The 24,506-nt window shown below is 37.4% G+C and overlaps 1 protein-coding gene and 1 long non-coding RNA gene across 2 annotated transcripts; one reads left to right on the forward strand and one right to left on the reverse strand.

Annotated features, from left to right (window-relative positions):
- Positions 1–2,362: 2,362 nt before the first annotated feature.
- On the reverse strand, positions 2,363–11,788 carry LOC136710993 (uncharacterized). The gene is made up of 3 exons (XR_010804692.1): positions 11,676–11,788; positions 2,791–2,896; positions 2,363–2,651 (listed from the first exon to the last, which is right to left on the reverse strand). It is a non-coding gene; the product is annotated as an uncharacterized lncRNA (long non-coding RNA).
- On the forward strand, positions 9,948–23,892 carry chmp2ba (charged multivesicular body protein 2Ba). The gene is made up of 6 exons (XM_066686928.1): positions 9,948–10,086; positions 15,374–15,465; positions 18,904–19,098; positions 20,105–20,207; positions 20,549–20,655; positions 21,042–23,892. The coding sequence occupies exons 1-6, from the start codon at positions 10,053–10,055 to the stop codon at positions 21,153–21,155; spliced, it is 645 nt and encodes a 214-aa protein (XP_066543025.1). The 5' UTR covers positions 9,948–10,052; the 3' UTR covers positions 21,156–23,892.
- The last annotated feature ends 614 nt before the right edge of the window (positions 23,893–24,506 follow it).

Consider the following 24,506-nt stretch of genomic DNA (forward strand, 5'->3'; position numbering starts at 1 on the left):
AATGCTACCAAACATACACAGAAATGTTTCAAAATCTATTGCAAAGTTTTGTTCATTCATTATCTGTATCCAGCTCAGGGTCGCGGTGAGTCCAGAGCCTACCTGGAATCATTGGGCGCAAGGCGGGATTACACCCTGGAGGGGGCGCCAGTCCTTCACAGGGCTACACTCACACATACGGATACTTTTTACGGACTCCAATCCACCTACCAACGTGTGTTTTTGGACTGTGGGAGGAAACCGGAGCACCCGGAGGAAACCCACACAGACACAGGGAGAACACACCAAACTCCTCACAGACAGTCACCTGGAGCAGGAATCAAACCCACAACCTCCAGGCCCCTAGAGCTGCGTGACTGTGACACTACCTGCTGCGCCACCGTGCTGCCCTATTGCGAAGTTGTACTAAATGCTTATTCTCTATAAACCTAGAAAACTGTTCAATGTGACAATCCACTAATTCAAATATATAAAATATATTTATAGATTCTAAAAATACGAGTATAATAAGACTGCTGTTAAGATTAATATTTGCTGTTAATGACCAAAGTTGTGTATAAACAGTAATAAAAATGACTGTGAACATGTAGTTACTCGTTTCTGTGCAGTTACTCAGATGCTTTGATGCACCACAGTGAACGCTCTGTCAAAGAGCAGTTGTGGGATGTGCATCTTCTTGAATACTAACAAGTTCTCTGTTAGTGCTGCGTCTGTCCCATTAGGATATTCTCTCAAAGCTTTTCACTGTATCTTGTATGTGTGATTGATGACATGCATTTAATTTATAGTTGCACAATGTCAAATTATACCACATTATGGATGCTAATAATGGGCAACAATACACCACACCATGATGATAATATATACATGCTATAGCAGCTCACATTTAGAGGTCAGTACAACAGATAGGGGTTTAATTCCCAGCTTGGACGGGAACATCCCACTACACGAAAAAGCCTTTCTGGGTAAGAGAATCTGACCTGTAGAATGCTGCAGATGGAAAATGTTTTCTTTTATTCATATGTAAAAGCATTATTTCATCAGACAGTCTCTAACATTGCACTAATTTCAGAACAAAAGGCAACATGGAGCATTATGGGAGAATTTAATATCACAAGGCTTATTGTAACTGACTGATACACAGCTGTATAAAAAAAAAGTAAATTTTTCCTCTCTATACCCAGTTTTCATCTGTTCTTGTGTTTATTACAAATGTATTCACTCCAATAGTAGGAATCACAGATGGAGAGTGAATAATTTAGCTTTGTTTTGATACTGAGAATGTGGAATATCTGGGGCACAGTGATTGTATGATGACAGAATATGTCACACACTTACTGACCCTGTAGGCTAATATCTGAGAATGACACTACAGAGACAACGTCTCCCTTTCCTCCCTCCACAGATGATTACAATCATGTTCATAAAGGGACTTTTACGATAAGAGCAGTCTTTTTGGGGGTAGTTTTTTTCATTCTCTTTTTTTCTGGCCCACCTATCCACAAAGGATTTGGAGACTTAACACTACACCAGAGGAATTTCATACTTTAATTTGGCTGCACTGGCACAGACATTCCACTGTAATAAAGTGCCATTTCATTTAGAGCCATTGTGAACCTAGACACACAGGTTGAAAGAATCTTCACAGAAAATGAAATGGGACACTGGAACAGCTGAAGGTTTATTCAAAGGGTATAAATGCCCCTACATGCAGCTGTAGAACAGAGGAACTGTGTTCTCTGAAGTGATGTAGCAACATCCAATTCCATTTAGGGTTGGAATGTTTTGTTATCCATCATTAGAACCCTACCTCATTAATACCCTTGTGGTTGAATGCCATCAGATCCTCACAGTAGTTTTCAACATCTAATCTAAAATCCTCTAAAGAACAGTATGGAATGTTGCGGTTAGATGTGTATGTGTCCAAACATTTTAATCTTTAATATTACCAGAATTTGGCTGTAAGATTTGGATGTGACTAGTTAGACAGAATAAAAAAGAAAACATGGTGTTCCACAGCCAAGACAGTATTTATCTACCTCTAACTGAATCTCACAAGTGTTCAGCAGAAAGACAGGTTGATTTATTATGTCGTCTAAATGCCATCACATCAGTTTGAACCTGTGGGCTTTTCTTTTTTTTAGAATAGACATTGACATTAACCCCCTAATTAAATACAAATTAGTGCCTCTGTCTTTGTTAGGATTCATACACAGGACTTTTCTAATGAATAGCACATAATGGGCTCTTTTTTTGCACTATAAATGCAGAAAGAATGATCACATTCATAAAATAACTATCATTACACTTACAGTATGAAGACTGCTCTGTTCATACATTTATTAATGAGCTGTACATTTATTAATGAGACATGACCTTTCCTTCTTCTACACACTTACAAATGATAGTTCTACAAAACTTCTTTAGTTAAAAAAAAGAAAGATTTTAATATAGAACCCTGAACACTCAGAGAACCAATTGAATGCTTCTTTATATCATGAAGGTGTTCTTTATACTGATGGAGAATGTGCTATAGGTGGTTCTTTTAGAGAAAGCCTCTAGGACTTGAGCAAACTCTTGAGACATGGAGTGGAACATTAAAATGTTTATCCTCCACTTTGCCTTCACTCTTAATCCAGCCATCCCTCAGCCTGGTGGAGAGAGGAATCGTGGTGTGGACATGTGTTAGTACAGGAGGGAAATATAGCAATATATTCAAATTTTGATTTTATCAAATAAACAGCTTAGTCATCTCATCTGTTAATTAGCAGAAGCACATAATATACACACCTGCATGACACAAGGAATAAATATACACAGCTACTTTCAGCTCACTGCTTCAGACATGATACTGAGTGTCCAGTGCAGCTGACCAGAGGTCCAGGTGAATAATGACCTACGGAGAGAAGACACACAACCCACTGAATCATAAGATTAATCCAATATAAAAACATACCAATATAGTGTGCAGTCTGTCAGAAATAGAACAATACAGCAGCAGTTTTAGTAAGATATTACAGCAGCACATCTACTGTTTATTGTGTATTCACTGTGCATTGAGCATTGAGCATTATGACCTGTATTAGATCATAACTACTAATGAAAAACACTAATATGAGTTATTTAAAAATGTAAAATCTATATGATGAAGAAATACTCTGCACTATTTTCTGGATTCTGCATTATTTCTATGCCGCAATGCAAATAGCGTGAGCACAGAGAGAATTGGGCCTATAGTAGGCTGGTCATATATAGCCTATGAGGCAGGCACTCACAGAAGCAGGAGACATTAGCCAATAGCACTGAGAAAACCAGCCCTGCCGCTGACCCCAAACTGTTAAAAACCCACCTATTTCAAAATCTGAGCACATAAAATTCTCTCAAGTGCAGAAATGGATTAGTGCACAAAGGAAACTTTAAATCAAAGGGGGTAAAAACCTTTCCAGAATGAAAAAAGACAATATTATAACCAGTGTGTTCAGTACCACTCTCTGTGCTCATGAGAGGGATATTTACACACAAAATTTGCAGATTGATATTTTCCAACTGGTGTTTTTAATATTTGATATAAAAATAACAGTGCTGCACTGTAAAAGATTCTTGTCAAATAGTTTTATTTATTTTGTGTGCAACAAACAGTATATTTTATTGCTGTCCAAAGAGAAACATTCATTCATTCATTATCTGTAACCGCTTATCCAATTCAGGGTCGTGGTGGGTCCAGAGCCTACCTGGAATCATTGGGCGCAAGGCGGGAATACACCCTGGAGGGGGCACCAGTCCATCCCAAAAATGTATCTCCAAAATAGTGTGTGTATAGAAAAAGAGAAAAACCTTAACTTTAATGAAAGTCAGTATTTAAAAATGTATTCCAAGTATTTCTGTAGCTTTTCTATTTTCATTTACTATGAAAATTTCACACAATGTGAAGGAGCTTTTGTGTTTAAATGATGCAGTAAAATAAAAATGGAGATGCATGTTTTTCTTTGGAAAGCGAGAATATATTCATGTATTCAGTTATGCACTCATAGAGTTCTGGCATTACTGGAATAAAAATTCCCAACCATAAGACTAAATCAGGGCGACACGGTGGCGCAGAAGGTAGTGTCACACAGCTCCAGGGGCCTGGAGGTTGTGGGTTCGATTCCCACTCCGGGTGACTGTCTGTGAGGAGTTGATGTGTTCTCCCTGTGTCCGCGTGGGTTTCCTCCGGGTGCTCCGGTTTCCTCCCCTAGTCCAAAAAAAACACACGATGGTGGGTGGATTAGTGACTCAAAATTGTCCGTAGGTGTGAGTGAATGTGTGTGTGTGTTGCCCTGTGAAGGACTGGTGCCCCCTCCAGGGTGTATTCCTGCCTTGCGCCCAATGATTCCAGGTATGCTCTGGACCCACCGCGACCCTGAACTGGATAAGCGGTTACAGATAATGAATGAATGAAGACTAAATCATTTTTAAAGAAATATTGCAGCTATTAAAATTTGACCATGTTACAAAAAAGGTTAGAAATGCTTATTATCACATAATTTGAATGATAATATTATCATATCACTATATATCACCCACCCCTAGGAAGTGTTCAGTATAGAAAAACTGGCTATTTGCTTTCTGTCAATTATGCCATTATAAAAAAATAAACGTTTTGATGAGCAGTGCTTGTTGTACACCAAGGGATCTGTACACCTTCATATAAGGTGTAAGCAATGCTTTTGTACATAGTTTTTGAATCTGAGACACACACATCCCTTTGGCCAGTTTCTGTGTCTCACAGTGTGCTCAATGTCTATTTGAAAAAATGCTTGCATTCTGTTGTTAAATAAGTGTGATCTACCAAACCAGGATGTTCTCAGACTAGTTTTTCTGAAGGCTACATCACATTTCTTAATATCACAATATCATCATTACTGGAGGCACATCACACGACATAATTATTCTTAAATCTTCAGCCTGCATTAAGGGTGACTGTGACTGTCTTCAAGCAGTGCAATTTAGCAATTTAGAATGTGAGGAAAAAAAATTCAGACCTTCTGCAGAAATAAGCAATCATGTGCTCATTTGTCTGCAGAGCTAACAGGTTAAATGGGTGCAAAATGTCAAGCTGCAACTCAATATATAATGTGTTTGTGAGGATTAAAATCCCATTTACTGGACAAATGACGAAATACACATATTTAATACAACAAACCAACAAGCATGTCCTTACCCAGACGTCTTCTTCATACAATTAATTGTCTACTGTTTCACATTTACACAGTCAAACCAACGCGGTGTCCTAAATGTGAGTTTTAATTGCATATGTGACACTTAAAAGAAGCTAATTTCCGTTGGTGTGGCCACCACAGAGTGAGTCCAGACACCAAAGCTCTTCATGCTAATTGTTCTACATACTTGCAATTTAAATGAATTTACAGCTATATCAGGCCCATCTTGAGTGCTGGGCCCATGCATGAACAGCACATAATTAGGCATTTCTGTTTTCTGTAAATGTCATCATTTTGAAAATGTGGAGATAATGGAGAAGGGCTGGAGAGTGCATTCATCTCCTGTAAATGAGCTGATAGAGGTACAGAGACCCCATAGGTAGAAATATTCACACTCATCTGTTCTTTTGCATTCCAAAGACAATATGACTGGAGATCAAACAAAGACCTCTCAGCTGGAGGGAAATATTAATTGTGAATTCTTTTGAACATCAGCATATTCATTGTCTTTGGTGTATTCAAAATTTTGTTCAATTGCAGGCTAGTTACGTTATCTGATCTGCGAATTTGGAGTTTTAATTAACCAGTGATTCTGCTTTGAGTTAGCCTTGTTAAGCAGAAAATGAATGTCCATTTCTTTCACATAATTCTTGCAAGGTGCCTCATCTTTAAGGAGAGTGTTTGTGATAAAAGAGAAAAGAAGATTAAACCTTTTTTTTTTTTTTGCTGTAACAACATTATAAATAATCATCAGAAGATGCAGCTAATTTTTTCAGTCAGGTTATAATTACATTCTGTTGAGAGCATGTACTGAATACAGACAGGGTGCTCTGACACTAGCTAAGTCTGTATGGAATTCAGTGTCCCTCTCTCTGAAGGACTTCTCCTCCCTGTGCCCTTCTTACTTTAATGATTCTAATTCCCCATGCAAATACTATTCATTTGCTCCAGTTGAATAATTTTGGCTTCTGTTTAACCCTGAGGCTGTGCTTACCAAAGAGCAGGGGGAAGACCTGGCAATTACACATTGGTAGCCTACTTTACTGTTGTAACTCACCTCACCAGGACTAGTCTGTCAGCTGCAGAAAGAGAGAGGGCAGACATTGCCTTTGGAGGGTCCACTGTCATTGAAGAAACTATTGAATGTTACAGACTGAGACGTTTTTATTAATTTGCAGTGGCAGTGCTATCCATGTGTGAGACATATTGGAACAGGATTGATTAATTGGTGGGTCATTAACGATGGTGCAGGCCTTGTGACTATCTTTGGTATGTGTGTGTGTGTGTCTGTGTGTGTGTGTAACTCTGTATGTATGTGTGTACCTGAACAACTGCAGCTCAACAGGGGTGATAATCTCTCATTACCCACGCTCCCAGGGTGCTGTTGTGCGGTGTGGTGTGGGACGCTCCTGAGCTCTATTCATCCCAGGGGCAGATGGAGGGAAGTCACTGGATATATGAGCTCTCTGCCTCTGCTCCAGAGCACTGAAGCACAACACATTTATCACCGAAAAGATGTGGCCTCTAAATCAGCCTGATAGAGCCCAGATTCCTCTGTCCCTGTTTGCATGTTGGCAAGTCATGTCTTATATACTGAGGCCATAACATAGACCTTATTTTGTCTCCAGCAAGAGCTACAATCAAATAATAAAAACACAAATTATTTGTATTATGGGCTCTATGCGCACTGCCTAACTGTCCTATACAAAAAATAGATATTCAGTATAAGCTGTATATATTTTGAAAATTTGGACAACTTAAAACAACCCAGTAAACAAGGAACGTCCCTGGACGTTCAAAATAGGTGTAAAAGTAGTCTGTCCATCAAGGACATATTTTAAACGTCAGTGGACGTCCAAAATCCATCTTAATAAGTTAGTTAAGTGGTGACCAATCGATAACGTCAGTGGACGTCGAAAATGCGTTTTATACAAGTAATTTATTTCGGGACCAATTAATAACGTCAATGGACGTCCAAAATACGTCTAATAGTTGTCTTTTCAATGTCTGTGTTTGGACGTCTTTTCAACTTTCATTTTCAACCTTAAGAGAACGTTGATTAGACGGCAGTCATTACGTTATTTCAACGTTGAATCAACGGCTAAATGTTTACTGGGAATGTATTGCCTTGTTTTCAGGGTCATCAACACAGTCTTATACAATATTGCATTTCTGGAGTCTGCAACATACAAAATCTGTTATGTTGACACTAATAGTGCTTTTACACCAACCAGGAACCGAACCGGTTCCAGTTCGCGAACTACATTTAGAACAGTTTGGCGCGTTTCCACCGACATAAACTGGTTCGCGAACCGTGGCGTCGTTCGTGGCCGTGTCGAGGCTCAGTAACTCAAGAAAGAGCTCGACCCTCAGATACGGCGTCATCGTGCAGCACGGGAGTTTCATATAAATAAATAATAGGAAATGAAAACAGGAACACGCTCTGTTTTTGTGTGATTCAGCAGGACGGCTCTGAACTCGGCAACATTTACACACACATTATATTAGACTCCACAGTAAACAAAAAAGAAACCATGACCCTATCATCACTCTGACTGTTCATCTGTGGCTCTGGCGCTGTATTTAACCACAGCCTCCCGCTGAATGTTCCCTTCTCTTCGAAACGCGGGCCGGTTCACTGGAATTAACTAAGTTTTCAAGAATCTGGAAGGGATCCAGTTTAAGAACTAGAGTTCTCTTGTGTCTTCTTTATTGACATACACAGTGTAACGTCATATAATTTTGATTTATTGTTCATTTTAATTTTAAAAACTAAATATTTAATTTGATTTAGTTTATATGCTAAATCATTGTCAAATAACTCCTAACACCGTGTTGTTGGACAGCTCAACATGCTCGAACTGCTCAAATCTGTTACATCAGCCATTATGTGCCAGGGTTGTCCAGCTGAGCTTGAGGAATGGGGGGAGGGCCACCCCCAAACCCACCCAGAGTGAGGCCAATTATAGTCTCTTGATCTCCTGGGCTCAGAGGGCTGTGATATTGCTGGGGACTGAACTTGAAATTTCCCAATCACAGAACCAACACTTGTGTACTTAAGCCAAATTTTGTATTAATACAATATGCTGGGTTGGCATTCTGAAGAATGTAGGTTTCATTCTAGTCTTCTCACGGCACACATGGAATTGTTAACATACATTAGTCACACATGACTTAATTTAATAAAGGTCTGCTTTGCTGAGGTAGGGATTGATGGAAAGTTATTGGATGGTATCTCACATCAAATTACAATGTGTTTTTTATGTATTAGTTTGTATTTATACTAATACATGCTGAGCAATTCTAATATTTACTGACCAGATAAATCAATTTACATTTTATTGTCTAGGAAGTCTCCGACCTTTGAGCAGTAATACACCCACACAACCAGTTTATATTTCCTAACTCCTTTTCTACAACCTTCTGACCAATTATAAAAGAAGTGTTTTTATTAAGGATGCAAATGTGTAGCGCTTTGTGGAAGCTCTATTGTACCATAGACAAACACACTAAGACCACCAACAGCTAGTGAGGAGGTACAGCCTTGTTTATACAAAAGGACCCTCGGATAATTGGTTTCTCAGATAATATGATAGCTCTGAAACAGGATCACAACACGGGTGTAATTTCACAGCTGAAATGTCTTATTCCACTGTCTGGCTGCATAGTTAGCACATTAACACTGAATGTCTACTGGCCTTGGGCAATATCATGAAGAGAGAAAGAGATAAATGTTTCAAACTCGCCTCGGTGGGAGTTCTCCAGCAGTAACTGAGTATGTTCACGCCAATATGTGATGTAGATTTTTAATATGCTTTGAAGACATCCTCAGTGGCAAATGAAATTGTAGTGTTGTCTCATTATTGCCCAGAATTGGTGTGTGTGCTTGGGGCAAGACTGATCACCAGTGGGCTTATTATCATTATGAGAACATTTAGTGCTGGTCCCTGTTGCCAGCCTCACTGATTATACCAAAACATCTCCCTAATAACCTTAACAAGAAAAATGCCCCAGGATGGTCAATTTCCTCCTCAGAGACAGAGAGAGAGGGAGAGAGAGGGAGAGAGAGAGAGAGTACAGGGGCTATAAAGTGCCTGGAGGGGATACACACACATACTGCTGTCCCTCCCAAAGTCACCCTCTCATCTTTTCGCCTTCCTTCTTTAGCTCTGCTTCAGTAATCCCCTGCCCTCATTCTCCAGGTCTCTCATTCTCAATTTACCCACAGCCACAGATCTCAGCCTCTCAGACACAGAGAATATGGCTCAAGTGAAAACACTGGCAAATGATTCACAATATAAAAGGAATGTATCTGACAAAGCAACATTAGAGTGTGAAATAAAACTAAAAACTAATGTTAATTAATCTGATTGTTCAATTCTGACAGAACTGGTTATGCTTTGCATAAAAATACTGGGAGAATAGAACACTGGACTGAGTCTCAGAAATGCCCTGTATTCTGTTTATTTCTTCTTTTCTTTGTCTTTCATCTTCTTTCCTTCCTTTCTTTCTTTTTACTTCTTTCATTTTTTGTCCATGCCTTTCATTTTCTTGCATTTTCCTTTCCATTCCTTTGCTTTCCCATCCCATCCTATCTTGCAGAGTACAGTAAAGCAGTTCATATCCAGTTCGCGTCTGAGGTATGAGTGTGTTTAATGGAAACCTAACAGCGCCCTCTGGAGGATTTAGTGCTGAATGTCAGGAGGACTCGTCTGTGACGTCAGAGACTGGCTCAGTGTCGGTCATGTGGAGAAAGTCAGTCCGATAACAACACGGAAATCAGGAGTTAGTTCAGGCAGATTCATCACGTCCTTCTGTAGATTTAGTTTAGTTTTAAACGTTCACTGAGGCAAAATGGCATCCTTGTTTAAGAAGAAAACCGCTGACGGTAAGTTACACACTTTTACCGGTTCATTCATCACTGCCATTAATGTCAGTTCGGTGAACATTAGTGTTAGTGCGACTAAGCGTGTCCCATTCAAACCTGCTGTTGTGTGTAAACTCAGAGAGCACATGGGGAACTGACTGACAGTTTACACCTGTATTTAACGTCAGCAGCTACAGTGCACTCTTCTGCATGGACACACTTCTCTTTATATTTTTAAGAGTAACATTATTACGTTTTCATTTAGCTAAACGTGAAACCTAAGTTACCGTGTCGTTTTTCTTGAAAAGTATGAAGTATTTGACCACTTTGACAGTTTGAGTCCGTTAAGTATGTGAAGGGTTTGTTTTTTCTTTTTACTTTTTTGTTCTTTTTTTATTTCTACTTATCTTTTCATTTATAGTTAGAAAGCCAGTAAAAATTATACTAAATCATTCTTTTGTGATAAAGTCATCATTACTGAAATCAATAGACGAGTCAGTGTGCCAAAGTTTAAACTCATCTGTAAATAAACCTCTCTCTCTCTCTCTCTCTCTCTCTCTCTCTCTCTCTGTGTGTGTGTGTGTGTACACAGAGTAAGGTAAAGGATGGCAATTGGTATTTTTAAATGTTTAGCATGTGTGTAACATACTTATAAGCCGGTAATACATTTTTAATAAATTCATTGTTGGTTTAAAAGCTCTGTTAACTCAGTTATATAAATCGATGGGTGCTTTGTAGTAGAGTATATTAATTAGTATAGTAATAAGGAATTTATAAGTTAATTTGCTGGTTGATTATCTCTGTTAACTGTCAATAATATGAATTAAAGGCTGTTGTTAGTTATATAAACTAAATATAATCTATAAAGATATTGTTTCCGTTAATAGTCTGAATATGTGAATATATAATAATAAGACACTAATAAGTTTATATATTTAGTTCACATTTAATATGAGCTAGTGATTGGTAAGTTATAAGCTATAATTAATAATTAATTTTTTGAGAGTCATGATGTGAATCAAAGGGTTATTGATACTGATTTAGTCAAAGAGCTCCTGGAGCTGGACTAAGTGCTTAAGTCATGGTCGGTCGCTCTTCTGCATTATTTATATCTTTATTGCAAAGTTCCTTTCGCTTCACTGCAGGGGGTTAAATTAACTTCACATCGTTTTGTGGCACCAGCTAGTTTGAACACACTGTACTCCTAACCACGTTTCTTTTACATTTTAGAGATTTCCTTTGGAAATATGTTTTCTGTAGCACACAATGCAAACACAGTGACTGGCTCCTGTCCAAATAGCCTTCACCCACCAAGCATTCATTATTCAATCTGCCTTAGATTTGGCAGCTTACTGTCTTTACTGTAGGTCCTTTGTACTGTCAGATACAAAGTACATGCACTGCAGAGTTACACGTTACACCAGTATTGGTTATCTCCTTCATTGTAGTTTCCAATAAATATGTAATTGGATTAGTTTGGTAGTGATTTGTTTGGAATTGGAAACCATTTGTTAGAAAAATACCCTTTAAAAATATCTACATTTAGAATTAAAGTTTTAAGATTTGACAGAATGTTATAATTTATATAACATTATCCAGTTGTTACTTACATGTTGTCAATGTTCATTTGCCATTGCTGTTGCATCCTGTCCAGTCTTTAGCGGTGTGTTTCTCAGGTCTAGGTGCCAGGGTTAGCGCAGGATCAGTGAATCACGGCATCCCCTCGATTACTTTGAGATGGCACAGTTGGTTTTAGCTCTTAGACTTGTGTGTGGACGACAAACCCTCCCTCCATTACGTTTCGGAATACGTCACCTTTTACGTAGCGAGGGAAATAGTTGGTACAGAGTCTTTTTAATATTTTTGGGATAGATTTAGAAGGAATATTTTTAGGTCACAGGAATTTTTTCTGGATAACTTTTGGTTTTCTGTTTAACTAGTGGCTGCACAATACTTTTCCCTTCATACAAACTACATATTTTTTCATTATTCATTTGTCCCATCATTGTGTGTGTTTATTACTTTATATACGGACGTTCATGTTTGTTATTACTTCATAATTTCTTTTACTTCATTATTCTTTTTTTTTTTTTTTACATATTTTTTTCTTTATTTACATTGTTATTTATTTTTGTCGTCAGTGACATTATTCACTACTGTTTTTCTTTACTCCTCTTTTGGCTTTTTGGTGAATATTGGACCACCCCCACACGTCTTTAGATGTGTAAATGGCCTTTCCTGTATTATCCTGAGTTTTTGTACCACAGGCAAAATAATTGTAATCTGCTGAGGGGCTTATAACATGGTATGATTGACTTTCATGAGAACCGTGTGTGTCTGATTGCAGTGTAAGGGTGCGTAACGTTCCTGTGGGCATGAGGATGTACGCTCTGGATGCCTAAATGGCTGTGTGTATGTGTGTGTGTGTATGATGCAGTGTAGGTGAAGGTTAACTTTTAGCGCATCAAAAAACATATGAAAATGTTTGTGTAGTTTGCCCCCAGTTAAACCCACCATGTATTGCATCCATGTCTGCTTTCTCCCTCATCTCATAAAAACGCTTGACTGTTTCACTCAAGGCAATGTTCAGAGAAAGTAATTGAGTTTTCTACAGGGGCGGGAGTGGTCTGAGGGACCAGTAGTGATTTGATTGGAAAGATAGGATTGTTCACATCTTTGTCTATGGATTGTATAATGCTGCTGTTCTACTGAGATCATTTTTGTTTTATTTTATTCTATTTGATATTTCCACAGCTTTGTGAAAGTCTTTCTCTTTAAAATGAACTTCAAACTGATTAATTGCATAAGTGTAGCCCAGTGTTGTAAACAAGAGTTTCATATGGACAGAAACAACCTGACATTGCAGATGACTAGGATTTTCTTTGAGTTTCCTCCCACTGTCCAAAAATACACATTGGTAGGTAGATTGGTAGTATACTCAAAAGTGTCCCTAGGTGTGAGTGTGTGAGTGAATGTGTGAGTGTGTGTCGCCCTGCAAAGGACCTCCCAGTAATTCCGGGTAGGCTCCGGACCCACCGCAGCACTGAAATGGATAAGCATTTAAAGGCAATGAATACATGAATGAAAACATTTACAGTTTACAGGCAAGGATGACTGTTGTGGATGATGGTAAATGGTAAAGATGTACAATTTTTGGGATCATTGTATCCTGATTTTGAAATTGTCATAAGAAGATATATTTGAGAATGTCTGAAATGTTGGTCTCTTGCACTTGTTTAATCCCTCTGTAACAAAGAAACCAGGTCTAAATCTCTCATTTCTAAAACTTAAGTGGACTTTTGAGGATGTATTTCAGTGTCAATTCAGTTAAAGTAACCAATATCTCTCAGAAAGCCATGCTGTATGGTGATGTTTCAAATTATGTATATAGTGTATGTAGCAGTATTTATTAAGAGCAAGGAAAAAGCCTCTTTTTAATTTTTTTTCTGTATTTCTATCATCTAGATGTTTAGGCATTTCATTCTGATGATTGACTGGAGAATAACATTAATGCTCTTTTGTTTCAACATAAAGCTTCATAAACAGAGCTGGAATAATTCAATATTAAGCAAAGAATGTCATGCAAATTGAAATTAAAAATTGTGAATTTGACACTGTAGGCATGGTAAAACAATAATATTATCTATCGTGAGAGAAACATAATTGATATTGATAAGATATTGATAAGAGAAAGGTTCAATATAATGTTTGATAGTTTCGATTAAAAGAAATAAATACAAACCTCCAGGAAACCACACAACAAATACACAATTAGCTTTATGAATATACCCAAAATGTGCTACTGCCAATCAGATCTCTTAATGATGAGTGAGTTATGAATAATAACGATCATTTAACAGGTTTTTCACCTGGTTTTCACTTGACCTGACAACAAGCGTGAGTGAGAAAATGAGAGCAGATGTGGAGGAAATCGGGAAAATCACCTCACTGGGTTGGCAGGGTTATGTTTTTAACTCTGACCAGGGCCAGAACTCCACTAGGTATAAACTGTGCAGGAAAACCATCCAAGAACAGGAATACACCAGTGTTACAACCAGAGGCAGTGAATCAACTTTTATTTATTTTTTAACGTATTCCTTTAACGTTACACTTATATAGCGCCTTTCTAGAAACCCACTTTACATTTAGGATGCTTTACATTCATTCAATCATTCATTCATTCATTATCTCTAACTGCTTATCCAGTTCAGGGTTGTGGTGGGTCCAGAGCCTACCTGGAATCATTGGGCGCAAGGCGGGAATACACCCTGGAGGGGGCACCAGTCCTTCACAGAGCAACACACACTCACACATTCACTCACACACTCACACCTACGGACACTTTTGAATCACCAATCCACCTACCAACGTGTGTTTTTGGACTGTGGGAGGAAACCGGAGCACCCGGAGGAAACCCACGGATGCTTTACAGTCAACATTCAATCCACACATAAACACTTGTGAAATGAAGACTTGCCTAGAATTCTATTTAGGAATTTATGTACTACCTTAGTTATGAAGGGTTTCTGGACATGCTCTTAATTTTTACGAATGTTCTTCAGTACTTGGTTACAAAGTACTTAGAGTTACGAAAGATTTAGGAAACCCTACCCTGGCTTGTACCTCACTTACTCACGTAATCATACTACTCCTAATCACTCACTCGTTTAGGAACTGCACCACAAGGAGTTTTTTCCACATCACCGAGTCCTTATTTTGTGTTTCATTTTTAGGGCATTTAAAAATCCCAGCTTTTTTCCTTCCCACTGACCAATAATAAGATCAATAATGACCAAAGGTTTAGTACTAAACTCCTTTAAAAATTTTTGTTTCTTTTATAAAGTAACATTTGAGTTTTCTTCAGGCAGTGAATGTATTGCCATTTTTACATTAGAAGAAAAAATGTTTTTTCACAATTTAATGTAGTAATGTTTTTTGCTATTTTAACCTTTCCATTTTTCAAGTAACAACATTTGTCACAATATAAAAAATAGCTACACTGCACAAATGTGAAATGAGAAAAAGAGAAGTTATTTTTTGAACAATACATCTTGTTTCATCCTCTTGTGAAAGTTTTGATACTAGTTTATCTTTGTTTGAAAAGTATTCTGTAAGTTTTGCTAAAGAGCAGGGGCTGCTGTCTTATTGTTACATAAGTCGTGTCATGTTCAAAACAGGCTTAGGGACCCACATATTGTCCTTTACATGTATTAGGCCAAGAGAGAACTGCAGGGTTTTGGCTCAGTGAACTGTGCCTGGATTTTGCAGACAGCTTTATTACAAATTTTTTCCCCCTGGTCTGTCACAGATATCATCAAAGAGCAGACCAAAGAGCTGAGAGGCACCCAGAGACAAATCACCAGAGACCGAGCTGCTCTGGAGAAACAGGAGAAACAAATGGTAAGTGGAGCAAAAACTCTTAAAAAATAAAGGTGCTACAAAAGGTTTTTTGAGCCATGCCACAAAAGAACCTCTTTTGGTTCAGTCAAGAATCGTTTTTGCAAATCGGTTTAAAGTTTATCAAATGATGGATTTTGAACCCTTTAAAAGGTTCTTCACCCAACACATTTCTTAAACAAACATGATTCTTTATGGAACCAAAGAAGTTCTTCTATGGCATTACTCAAAGTAACCTTAGTAGCACCTTTATGTTTTTAGAGTGTGGCTGTAAAATACTATGCAAATAATTAGCCAAATTAAAAATGGTAAAACATTATGCTTGTAATGGTTTTATCAATACAAACTGAATAGAATATTTCATAAAGCTTTGATTCACACTACTGCAGTGGTGTTTCCTAACACTGCAAACCCAATGTATTTTTTAACGAGAGTGCTCACATTTCAAAGACCACCAATAAATTATTTGAAAACCAGGCATTTTTGTTTTGCCAGCATCCACATTAGGTCTTGTTAAATATTTTAACTGTTTTATTAACTGGGATTTGAATCCTAGTATTCTATAAGGAAGGCAGTGGTGTTATTCATGTTGCTCTATGTTAATGTGGTTCCATTAACATCAGGTCCAGTGGAATTTTGCTTGATTGCCTCAAACGCAAAGAAAATTAAGTCAGGTACAGCTTCATTTAGACACGCCCATTGTGATCTCTGTGCTTTGGTTCCAGAGGCTGGTAAATTAGACAGTCTAATTGGCTGTAAGAGGAAGGATGTTCTTGGTATAACACCTGAGGCATTCGGAGATAGAGAGAGTCCCCTTGCTCTCTCGCTCTATCACAGACTTTTGAGTAAAAGGCCATTTCCCTACTCTCCCTCGCCTGCTTTTAATCATTAAAAGAAGAAACTTGCTTGTCTTTGGTTTTTAAATAACAGAAATCTGAATATAATTGCCTCCCACGAGGCTCCTTTCTCCTAATGGTTAATTTTTATTCTAATTAAGCGGGTGCTTGGCTTTGTTGTTGGACTAAGGAAATTTTCAGAAGTGGCCTGATTATATAAACTTAGCAGAAAATGAAGCAAATGAAAGCATTTCCTTGCCTTCATTTTCTATGTGCTTTCTGTGCGTGTAGCCTTAGGTTCTGTTCTGTAGTTCATAGGCTGTGGACAAAAATGGAGCTTAATCTTCATTAATGAATTTCTGCTGTTGGAGAATTGTGGCCTAAAAATAAGGTCACTTTTTTGAGGAAAAAAATTAGCACCGCTGTCATTGTTCAATGAAAAGCAAAAACTGATTATTTATTGAGGTAAATTGCTAAGTGATTAAATACAGAAATATTCGGTTTACTCGTTTTCGATTTACTCACCCTCTTCTTGACAAAGGAAATGTCTTTGTTATGGATTCAGATATTTGGTTCTTATTTATTATTGTTATTATTTTTGCCATCTTAACTATGCTTTATTCACAGTGATTCTACTGTCAGTCTGCAGACAGGAGAGAGTGCAGTTTTAGACATCTGTTTGTCATTTTTACACCAGCTCACCATCTAAAAAATGTGCAGTGGCTGACACAGTAGTAACGCATCTCTAATAAGCCTATACCACTGCTCCCATTTCCCACTTCCAGCATTATTAATAATCATGATGACACAATGATTTTTACCAGCATGTTTTCTCTAGAAATTCCCTATTTCAGTCATTTTTGTGGCCTTGACAATAAAAGAGGCAGGGGATCTGTGAGTTATTTGTCACATTGGGAAATAATAAGACACAACTTTTCTGTTAAGTAGGACAATGCACCATGCTTTTGTCAGTGTTGTGTCCACATGAATGTGTAGAAGTGAGCGTGAGTGTACCTATGTGTGTGTGTGTGCTCTCCATTAGCACATAACTTTGAATACTGAGCTTTCTATTCAGTTGTACAAATATTTTTTTTTCACAGAATAATAATAATGTTACAATTACATCTATGTTATTCTTAATATTTGTTGCTATGTTTTACACTGCTGTACATTATTAATTAAATATTTCTATGGATTTGTTGGTTTTATCATATATTATGCCAAAAAAATGTCATCAAATGTTGCACTGACCATTAAAAGAAAATTACTGAGAGTACCTGTGTGGTATTATTTATTTGGGGAGAATGTTGTAGTAGAAACCTGTTTCTGATGTTCCCTGTCCTGGGCTTGAAACTACTTCATTTTGTTGAGAATAAGTAACTAAAAATGGCCAATTACAAAACCCGTAAAACGAAATGACAAAACACACACACACACACCCGTATGTAGGTATTTGCTGATAGTGATGCAGGAATGTTGTGTGCTCTGCATCTGGCTCAAGAAACACTTCAGGCTTTCCTTGAGGATAGAATTAGTTCAGTATGAATGCAATGAAGAACTTGTGTTGTTAAATTTGGCAGAAGCAGATCTTTTATGAGCAATGTGGATAATTTATTTAATAAACCATATGTAAAGTATGTTGTAAAGGCAGAAATACAGCATGCTCCCAGCTGTTGTGAAGCTGATGGGCTTCTCTAGCTTCCAGTAAACTGAGTCTCTTGTAGTGTCCCAGGAGAGGACTGTGCACACTCACCATCATCACTCTGCAAATACAGCATTTGTCTGATGCACTTATTCCCAGGAGCCCTGGTAGGCCATTTTCATTCACTTAGTAAAACAAAGACCCACAGACCTCTGAGTCTAAACTAGTAATCAGGGCATCATCAGTTTCTGTAGTTTTTATTAAATCTCTGATCTCCAAAATGGACTTACAGGAATAGGAAAAATATTCCAAAATATTCAAACAGGGTATTTCCATGGCTTAAAAAAAGACTTAATGACATTGGATGTGTCAAATGTGCAATATGTTAATTCTTCATATATTTTACAAAATGTGTAATGTGAAATTTAGAGGTTTGTGAGTTTTAAAGAATTATAGCTTAAATATAATAATTAGATAACAGTACAACAGACTGATTTCCAGTTTGCTTCTTTTATCTACTCAGATGTTGTTGTTCTGTGCACTGGTTGTTTTTGCATAATGTTTATACCTGGTCCTATTTATGATACTTGCATTATATGTGTGCTAAAATGTATGCTGATAGCTGTCATTTACTCCAAAATTGATTCATATAAAATATGAATACAATATAATAAGGGTACATTAATTAAGGGTGCTTAAGCCTTATTAAGTAATAAGACAGTAATAAGCACTACGAAATTATTGGGTAATATGACAATTTATGATTAAGTAATGATAGAAACAACAATGAACATTAATTATGTTTTGCTCTGAATAAGAGCTAATGCCATAAATGAATGTGATATATGAAATTAAATCATCAATTTTATCTCTAAATATGTAGAAACTAGGTGCCAAACCAATGCATCTCATCTAGCCATATCTAACAGCAGTCTTTGGTAAATATGTATTTATCTTTAACAGGAAATGGAAATCAAGAAAATGGCTAAGACTGGAAACAGAGAGGCGTGTAAGATCCTGGCTAAACAGCTGGTGCAGCTGAGGAAACAGAAGAATCGGACATATGCTGTGAGCTCCAAGGTCACCTCCATGTCCACTCAGACCAAGGTCATGAACTCTCAGATGAAGATGGCTGGAGCAATGTCTACCACAGCTAAGGTGAGACATTGCACCTTTTTTGTCCCAGAAGACATCCTTTAACCTGTACCAGTCAGTGTTGCGGGGCTAACTTTACACAGGCTGCACAAGCAGAAGCTCTTATGTGGCACATACTGTACTTCAAAAGAATGCTTAAGCAGGGCTAATTAGCATGTTGTGGAGTGGCTCCTTAGCACTGGCTTTAAAACTCTTTTTCATTCTGTACCCCAGAGAAAGACTGTTAAGAGGACGGCTCCCTTTGTCTGGGTTCTCACCATTGTCCTCATTAACACTTATTAGAAGATCTGTTGTGATATCTGAAATTAAATCTGAAATCTGGCCTATATTACTATCCAACAGATTTTATGACAATTAGACCAATACACACACACAGAGGGAGAGATGTTCCCTCTGTGATATATATATATATATATATATACATATATAACACAGAGGGAACATCTCTCCCTCTGTGTGTGTGTATTGGTCTAATTGTCATAAAATACTTTAAATTAGAATTGTTTGTAGCTTGTTTGCAGCATGTTTTTCTCACTAGTTTACAGTGGATGAGGCCACAAAGAAACTCTCTGTGTATAAGATACTGTATCTTCACTCTTTCAGTACAGAAGCTATGGATATTTCTTCATCTCACTGTCAGAGTATCCTGGGAGTTGTAGTGCTGTAGTGGAGATTTTGTGAAGGAGAAGGTGGCAGAGACACTGTCTGTAATGAGAGTTTGACAGAGATGATTTGTTTAAATTATTCTCTATAATCAAATGTGACTTTTCCTGTTTTGTCTGTCTCGCTACTGTGGACCCAGAGGGCCTTTAAAAAGCCCGCTCTCAGCTCGACCTATTTTTTTATGTGCCACTCGTTCCACTTACTTGCATCCAGATTTATGTTGAGCTGAATTCAAAATGTATTCATCCATGGTGGATTCTGCCTGTTGTTTTATCACACTGTCAAATAATGCCCTATTTTGCCTCTCTGAACTTGATTCATGTCCTGGTCTGTCTCTGTTTCGCAGACCATGCAGGCTGTCAATAAAAAAATGGATCCAAAGAAGACATTACAGACAATGCAGGACTTCCAGAAAGAAAATCTGAAAATGGAGATGACTGAAGACATGAGTGAGTAGCACATATTAAGCAAATTGTTAGATATATTTTAGGATCCTATATATTCAAAACTGTAGTGTGGCCCAGAAGTTTGTGTACAATTATTTTTAATGAAATGAAATAAAGTAAAATAGAATATGCTTTTTTATGATCAAACATTTTATAAATGATGGCTTAGACACAGTCATTGTTTTTCTTGTGGGTTTGGTATATTTTCTGAATTAAGTAAAGATTTCTGAGACATTGCAGTATTCAGTGGTTCCAACGACTGTAAATAACAGACATATTTTAGATAGGAGAAGTACAACACGGGCCTTGTTAACTGATTCAGTAATCTGTGTTCACATCCTCAGTCAACAACACTCTGGATGAAATATTTGATGAATCAGCCGATGAAGAGGAATGTCAGGACATTGTAAACCAGATGCTGGATGAGATTGGCATTGAAATCTCTGGAAAGGTGAGACATGCGCTTACTGTGACATTTTCTTTTCCTCTAGCTTTCCACCTACAGCACATGCTCATTTGGCTGATTTTTTTATTTGGAGCATTTGGTTTGGCAGATGAGTTTCCTTTGGCTTTGCCCTTAGTTTGTTACCTGCCTCCTGCCAGCATGTTCAACTCACACAGATGTGTGATGTGGTCCCTTGGGCCAAAACATATTCTTCACATTACTTTGCTTCTGTTTTAGAGCTAGGCACCACAGCTCTTTTTCTTAGTTTTATGGAATAAAGAAAGATTATGTATTAAGCTTAAACTGAAGAGTTGAGAAAGGCAGCTGTACAGATATGGGCAGTTATTAAACTGTTGTAACCCTTCTGAATGGTTTTAATGGTGTTTGTGCAGATGGTGAAAGCTCCTTCAGCTGGAAAGGGGCTCCCTAGTGCATCCAAGACCAAGACAGCCACCATTTCAGACGAAGATATTGAAAGGCAGCTGAAGGCTCTGGGAGTGGACTAATCCTTTATACACCTGCACTCTAAACATGACCAAGGGCTACAGCTACAGCAAACACACACACACACACACACACACACCATCAGGGGCTAGAGAGGACTTGCTATTAAATGAATGACTTAAAAGTGTAAATGTGATCTTCACTTTATGGCCAAATTTGTGGACACCTGCTCATCCAACATTCCTTCTGAAATGAAGGGCATTAAAGTGGAATTAAACACCCTGTTCAGTTCTGGGAAAGCTTAGACTAGATGATGGAACATTGCTGTGAGGATTTGAGCTCAGTGCTGCGGTATATTTAGGGATGGTGCCCTTAGGTTGATAAGCAGGTCCCCTAGAGCATCCCATTCTATTGGGAATGCTTTTGGGAAATTATAAAAGCTATGTCTGCACAATGAAACACCTGAGTCAGCACTGGGTTCACTTTGAAGTAACTGCATACTTCTCTAAATATTATATGTGTCTACAAACTTTTGGATATATACACTTAAAAATGATGTCTCTACAAGGGTTCTGTATTGGAAATGGTTCTCTATAAAACACTGAACAACTGAAGAACCTTTTGCATTATTAAAGGGTGCTTTGCATTATGAAAGGGTTCTTCAGATTGATGGAGAATGTGCTATAGATGGTTCTGTGTATCACCTTTAAAAAGGGTTCTATATTGCACCAAAAATTGTTCCTCTATTGTTACAAGCTTGACATCATTTTATAGTGTAATGATGCTGTAAATGTAAATAGCAACTTTTATTGTAAGGTAATGCAACCAGATTTTATAGGAAATACCTGCTGTTGTAGAGGGCAACTTTGGTGCTTAAATGGTGATAATGGGATGGTTTTAATATGACACTGACACTATATAAAAGCACAACATGGTACCAGGTGTAAAAGAAGGTCAGAGGATATAACAACTCAACAATCTGACGGACATGAGGCTCACCAGAGCAAGACTTTCTTTAATGTACTATAAACATTTAAAATGTAATACAGTTTGCATACAAATATAATTGGTAAGAGGCCACTTGCATTGTTTACTTTGGTTACCCAAGGCTGATAGGGCTGTGTATGTAACTAATGCCATTTCCAAACATATTTCTGTAACTGATAAAGTGTTCATTTGTCTTTATATCACTTGTCTTTATCTCCCTGTAGATTCTGTATCCTGAATGTTGGAAATAAGGTAAACTAATGCTTTATTTACACTGAGATGAATGAGATGGTAAGAATTTGATAAGAATTTGTCTTCTCATAGGAAAGTCTTGCATGATTTTTTTAATGGCATTATGATGAAATCCTCTCCACCTCTTTGTGCTGCGACACAATGACTGTTCAGCAGTTTCGCCAGATAGGTGATGAATGTTATTAATTAACAAACCGACGGAAGTTGTAATTTAGAAGTCTGCACATGATGGGCAATGATGTACAAGTTGTTGTATCAGCAATACGAGCTCAAAAGCTCAACTGAGAGGTTTAATGGTTAAATGAATGAAGACACACAGGTGTTTGAGAGACTAGAAAACCTCATGTCAGCTCTGGTTAATTATGTAGTCTTGTATTTACTGAACACTTTGTTTCAAGTCATTATCACAGCCTTATCCAAACACATAGCAACTAATTACAGTACAGGTCTGAGGTGTGAATTCCCTGTTCTGGTCAGAGCTGTGTACTTGCTGATAAAATGGTGAAGCTATGAGAATGACCCGTGCTGGGAATGTAGCTTAGTATTTCTGGTGTGCTTCTTATTTTAATAATTGAAGTATTCATTAGCTGAAGTGCAGTCCAGCTAGTGTCTCCATTGCACAGCAAGTAGCTGTGCTACTTGAAATGTAAAGGATGCATAACACTGTCACTGAATTCTGGTGTAGGCATTGCCAGTTTAGAGAGGAGCAATATATTTATATCTTTCTTTTTAACTCAAACATCCAGTGAATCACAGCACATACTTTCTGAATGTACAGTTCATCTTGGTTTTGTAAACAATAAAATAATTCTCAATATCCTTTGATGTATTTGCATGCTACATACATGATTCATACTTCAATGGTTTGTGTGAATTTGGATAGTTTATCTAAAGTATGTAAGACGTGAAATCTCAGAACCAGAAGTTACTCTTTAAGGCATTAAATTACAGTCCATTGTTCATTATGATTAGCAAACATCATTTCTACATTAGGTCTTAATGGGTTTTTGGAGAATGACCTTGCCTAGATTAATTTCTGAGAAGGCCATTAATATTGAAATGATGATGTGTAAGTGCAGAAAAGACATTCAAAATAATTTTATGAACAAACTAAAATTGCCTTTGAAAAGCCTTTGCCTTGGTTCATAAATACATACAGAGAAATATAGTCTTTTATCTATATCTACCATCATCACTGTATATAATAGCACTAAATGGGTAATTTCATTATGAGATTAATTTAAAAAAATCCGATATGAGAACAGGCAAGGTGCTGATGATGGTAGAGAATGATCCAGTCTGCTTGGTGAAGTTATGCACACTGGTGAGATGCTTTAATGCCTTCTTACTCTGAGGACTACAGCATTACAATAAATATTCCACAGTAAAACCCAACAGGGACAAAACAGAGCAAATGCTGCACTATGTACCACACACCTGGAGCCGTAAATTAACACGTGCCTTCCACACTTGGGACACATTCATCCCTCCACAACTTCTCAGTGTGTAAATGTGTATCTCTTCTCCTGTTCCTCTTGTCACACAGTTGTTAGTTGTGGTGTAAGTGCTCTGAATAAAGAATTGAATTCTATTTTCTTTCACAAATTGATCCCTTTCTGTTTTGTGTTGCTGTAAAACAATGCCACTATATGCACTCCTCAGAACAAAGTTCTCCATTGTCTAGGAGCGATTACGGAACATGGAAACAATACGTGACAAGATTACTTTACTGTGACTCAATATATTACATTCAGTATTATACACCGTTTTATAGCAAAATAATCTGATCTGCGTAAATACATTTAAATAACTTAAATAATTCCAAAAACATTAGGACAGTGGAAAAACCTTTGAGGGAAAAAATACATTTCTTACAATAATAATGTTAAATACTTAGAAAAAAAATATCAGCTTTAATCTTTAGGAAAAATTCTTTGCTTAGAAATGTTATGGTACTCACATTACAGTCACAGCTTTTACTCTCATGGCAAAATATATTCTTTCCAAAAATAGCAGTGAGAATAACTGTTCCTGCTTGTGAATGCGGACAGTGTAAGCCTCAGGTTTATACAAAACTTCATGTAAAACATTATCAATCCAACCTCTTAGTTTATCCACTGTCAGAAAAACATTAAACCTAGTTCATTTAGATACAAAGAGTTTAAACATATCCC

This window comes from Hoplias malabaricus, chromosome 12 (assembly GCF_029633855.1).
Source record: "Hoplias malabaricus isolate fHopMal1 chromosome 12, fHopMal1.hap1, whole genome shotgun sequence".
Taxonomy (NCBI): Eukaryota; Metazoa; Chordata; class Actinopteri; order Characiformes; family Erythrinidae; genus Hoplias; species Hoplias malabaricus.

What these genes read in the sequence shown, in the direction of transcription:
- chmp2ba (XM_066686928.1), top strand. Translation starts at nt 10,053, where the DNA reads ATGGCATCCTTGTTTAAGAAGAAAACCGCTGACG. An exon ending in CAATGTCTACCACAGCTAAG is followed by an intron (nt 19,099 to 20,104) that starts GTGAGACATTGC and finishes TCTGTTTCGCAG; the next exon opens with ACCATGCAGGCTGTCAATAA. An exon ending in GGAGATGACTGAAGACATGA is followed by an intron (nt 20,208 to 20,548) that starts GTGAGTAGCACA and finishes TCACATCCTCAG; the next exon opens with TCAACAACACTCTGGATGAA.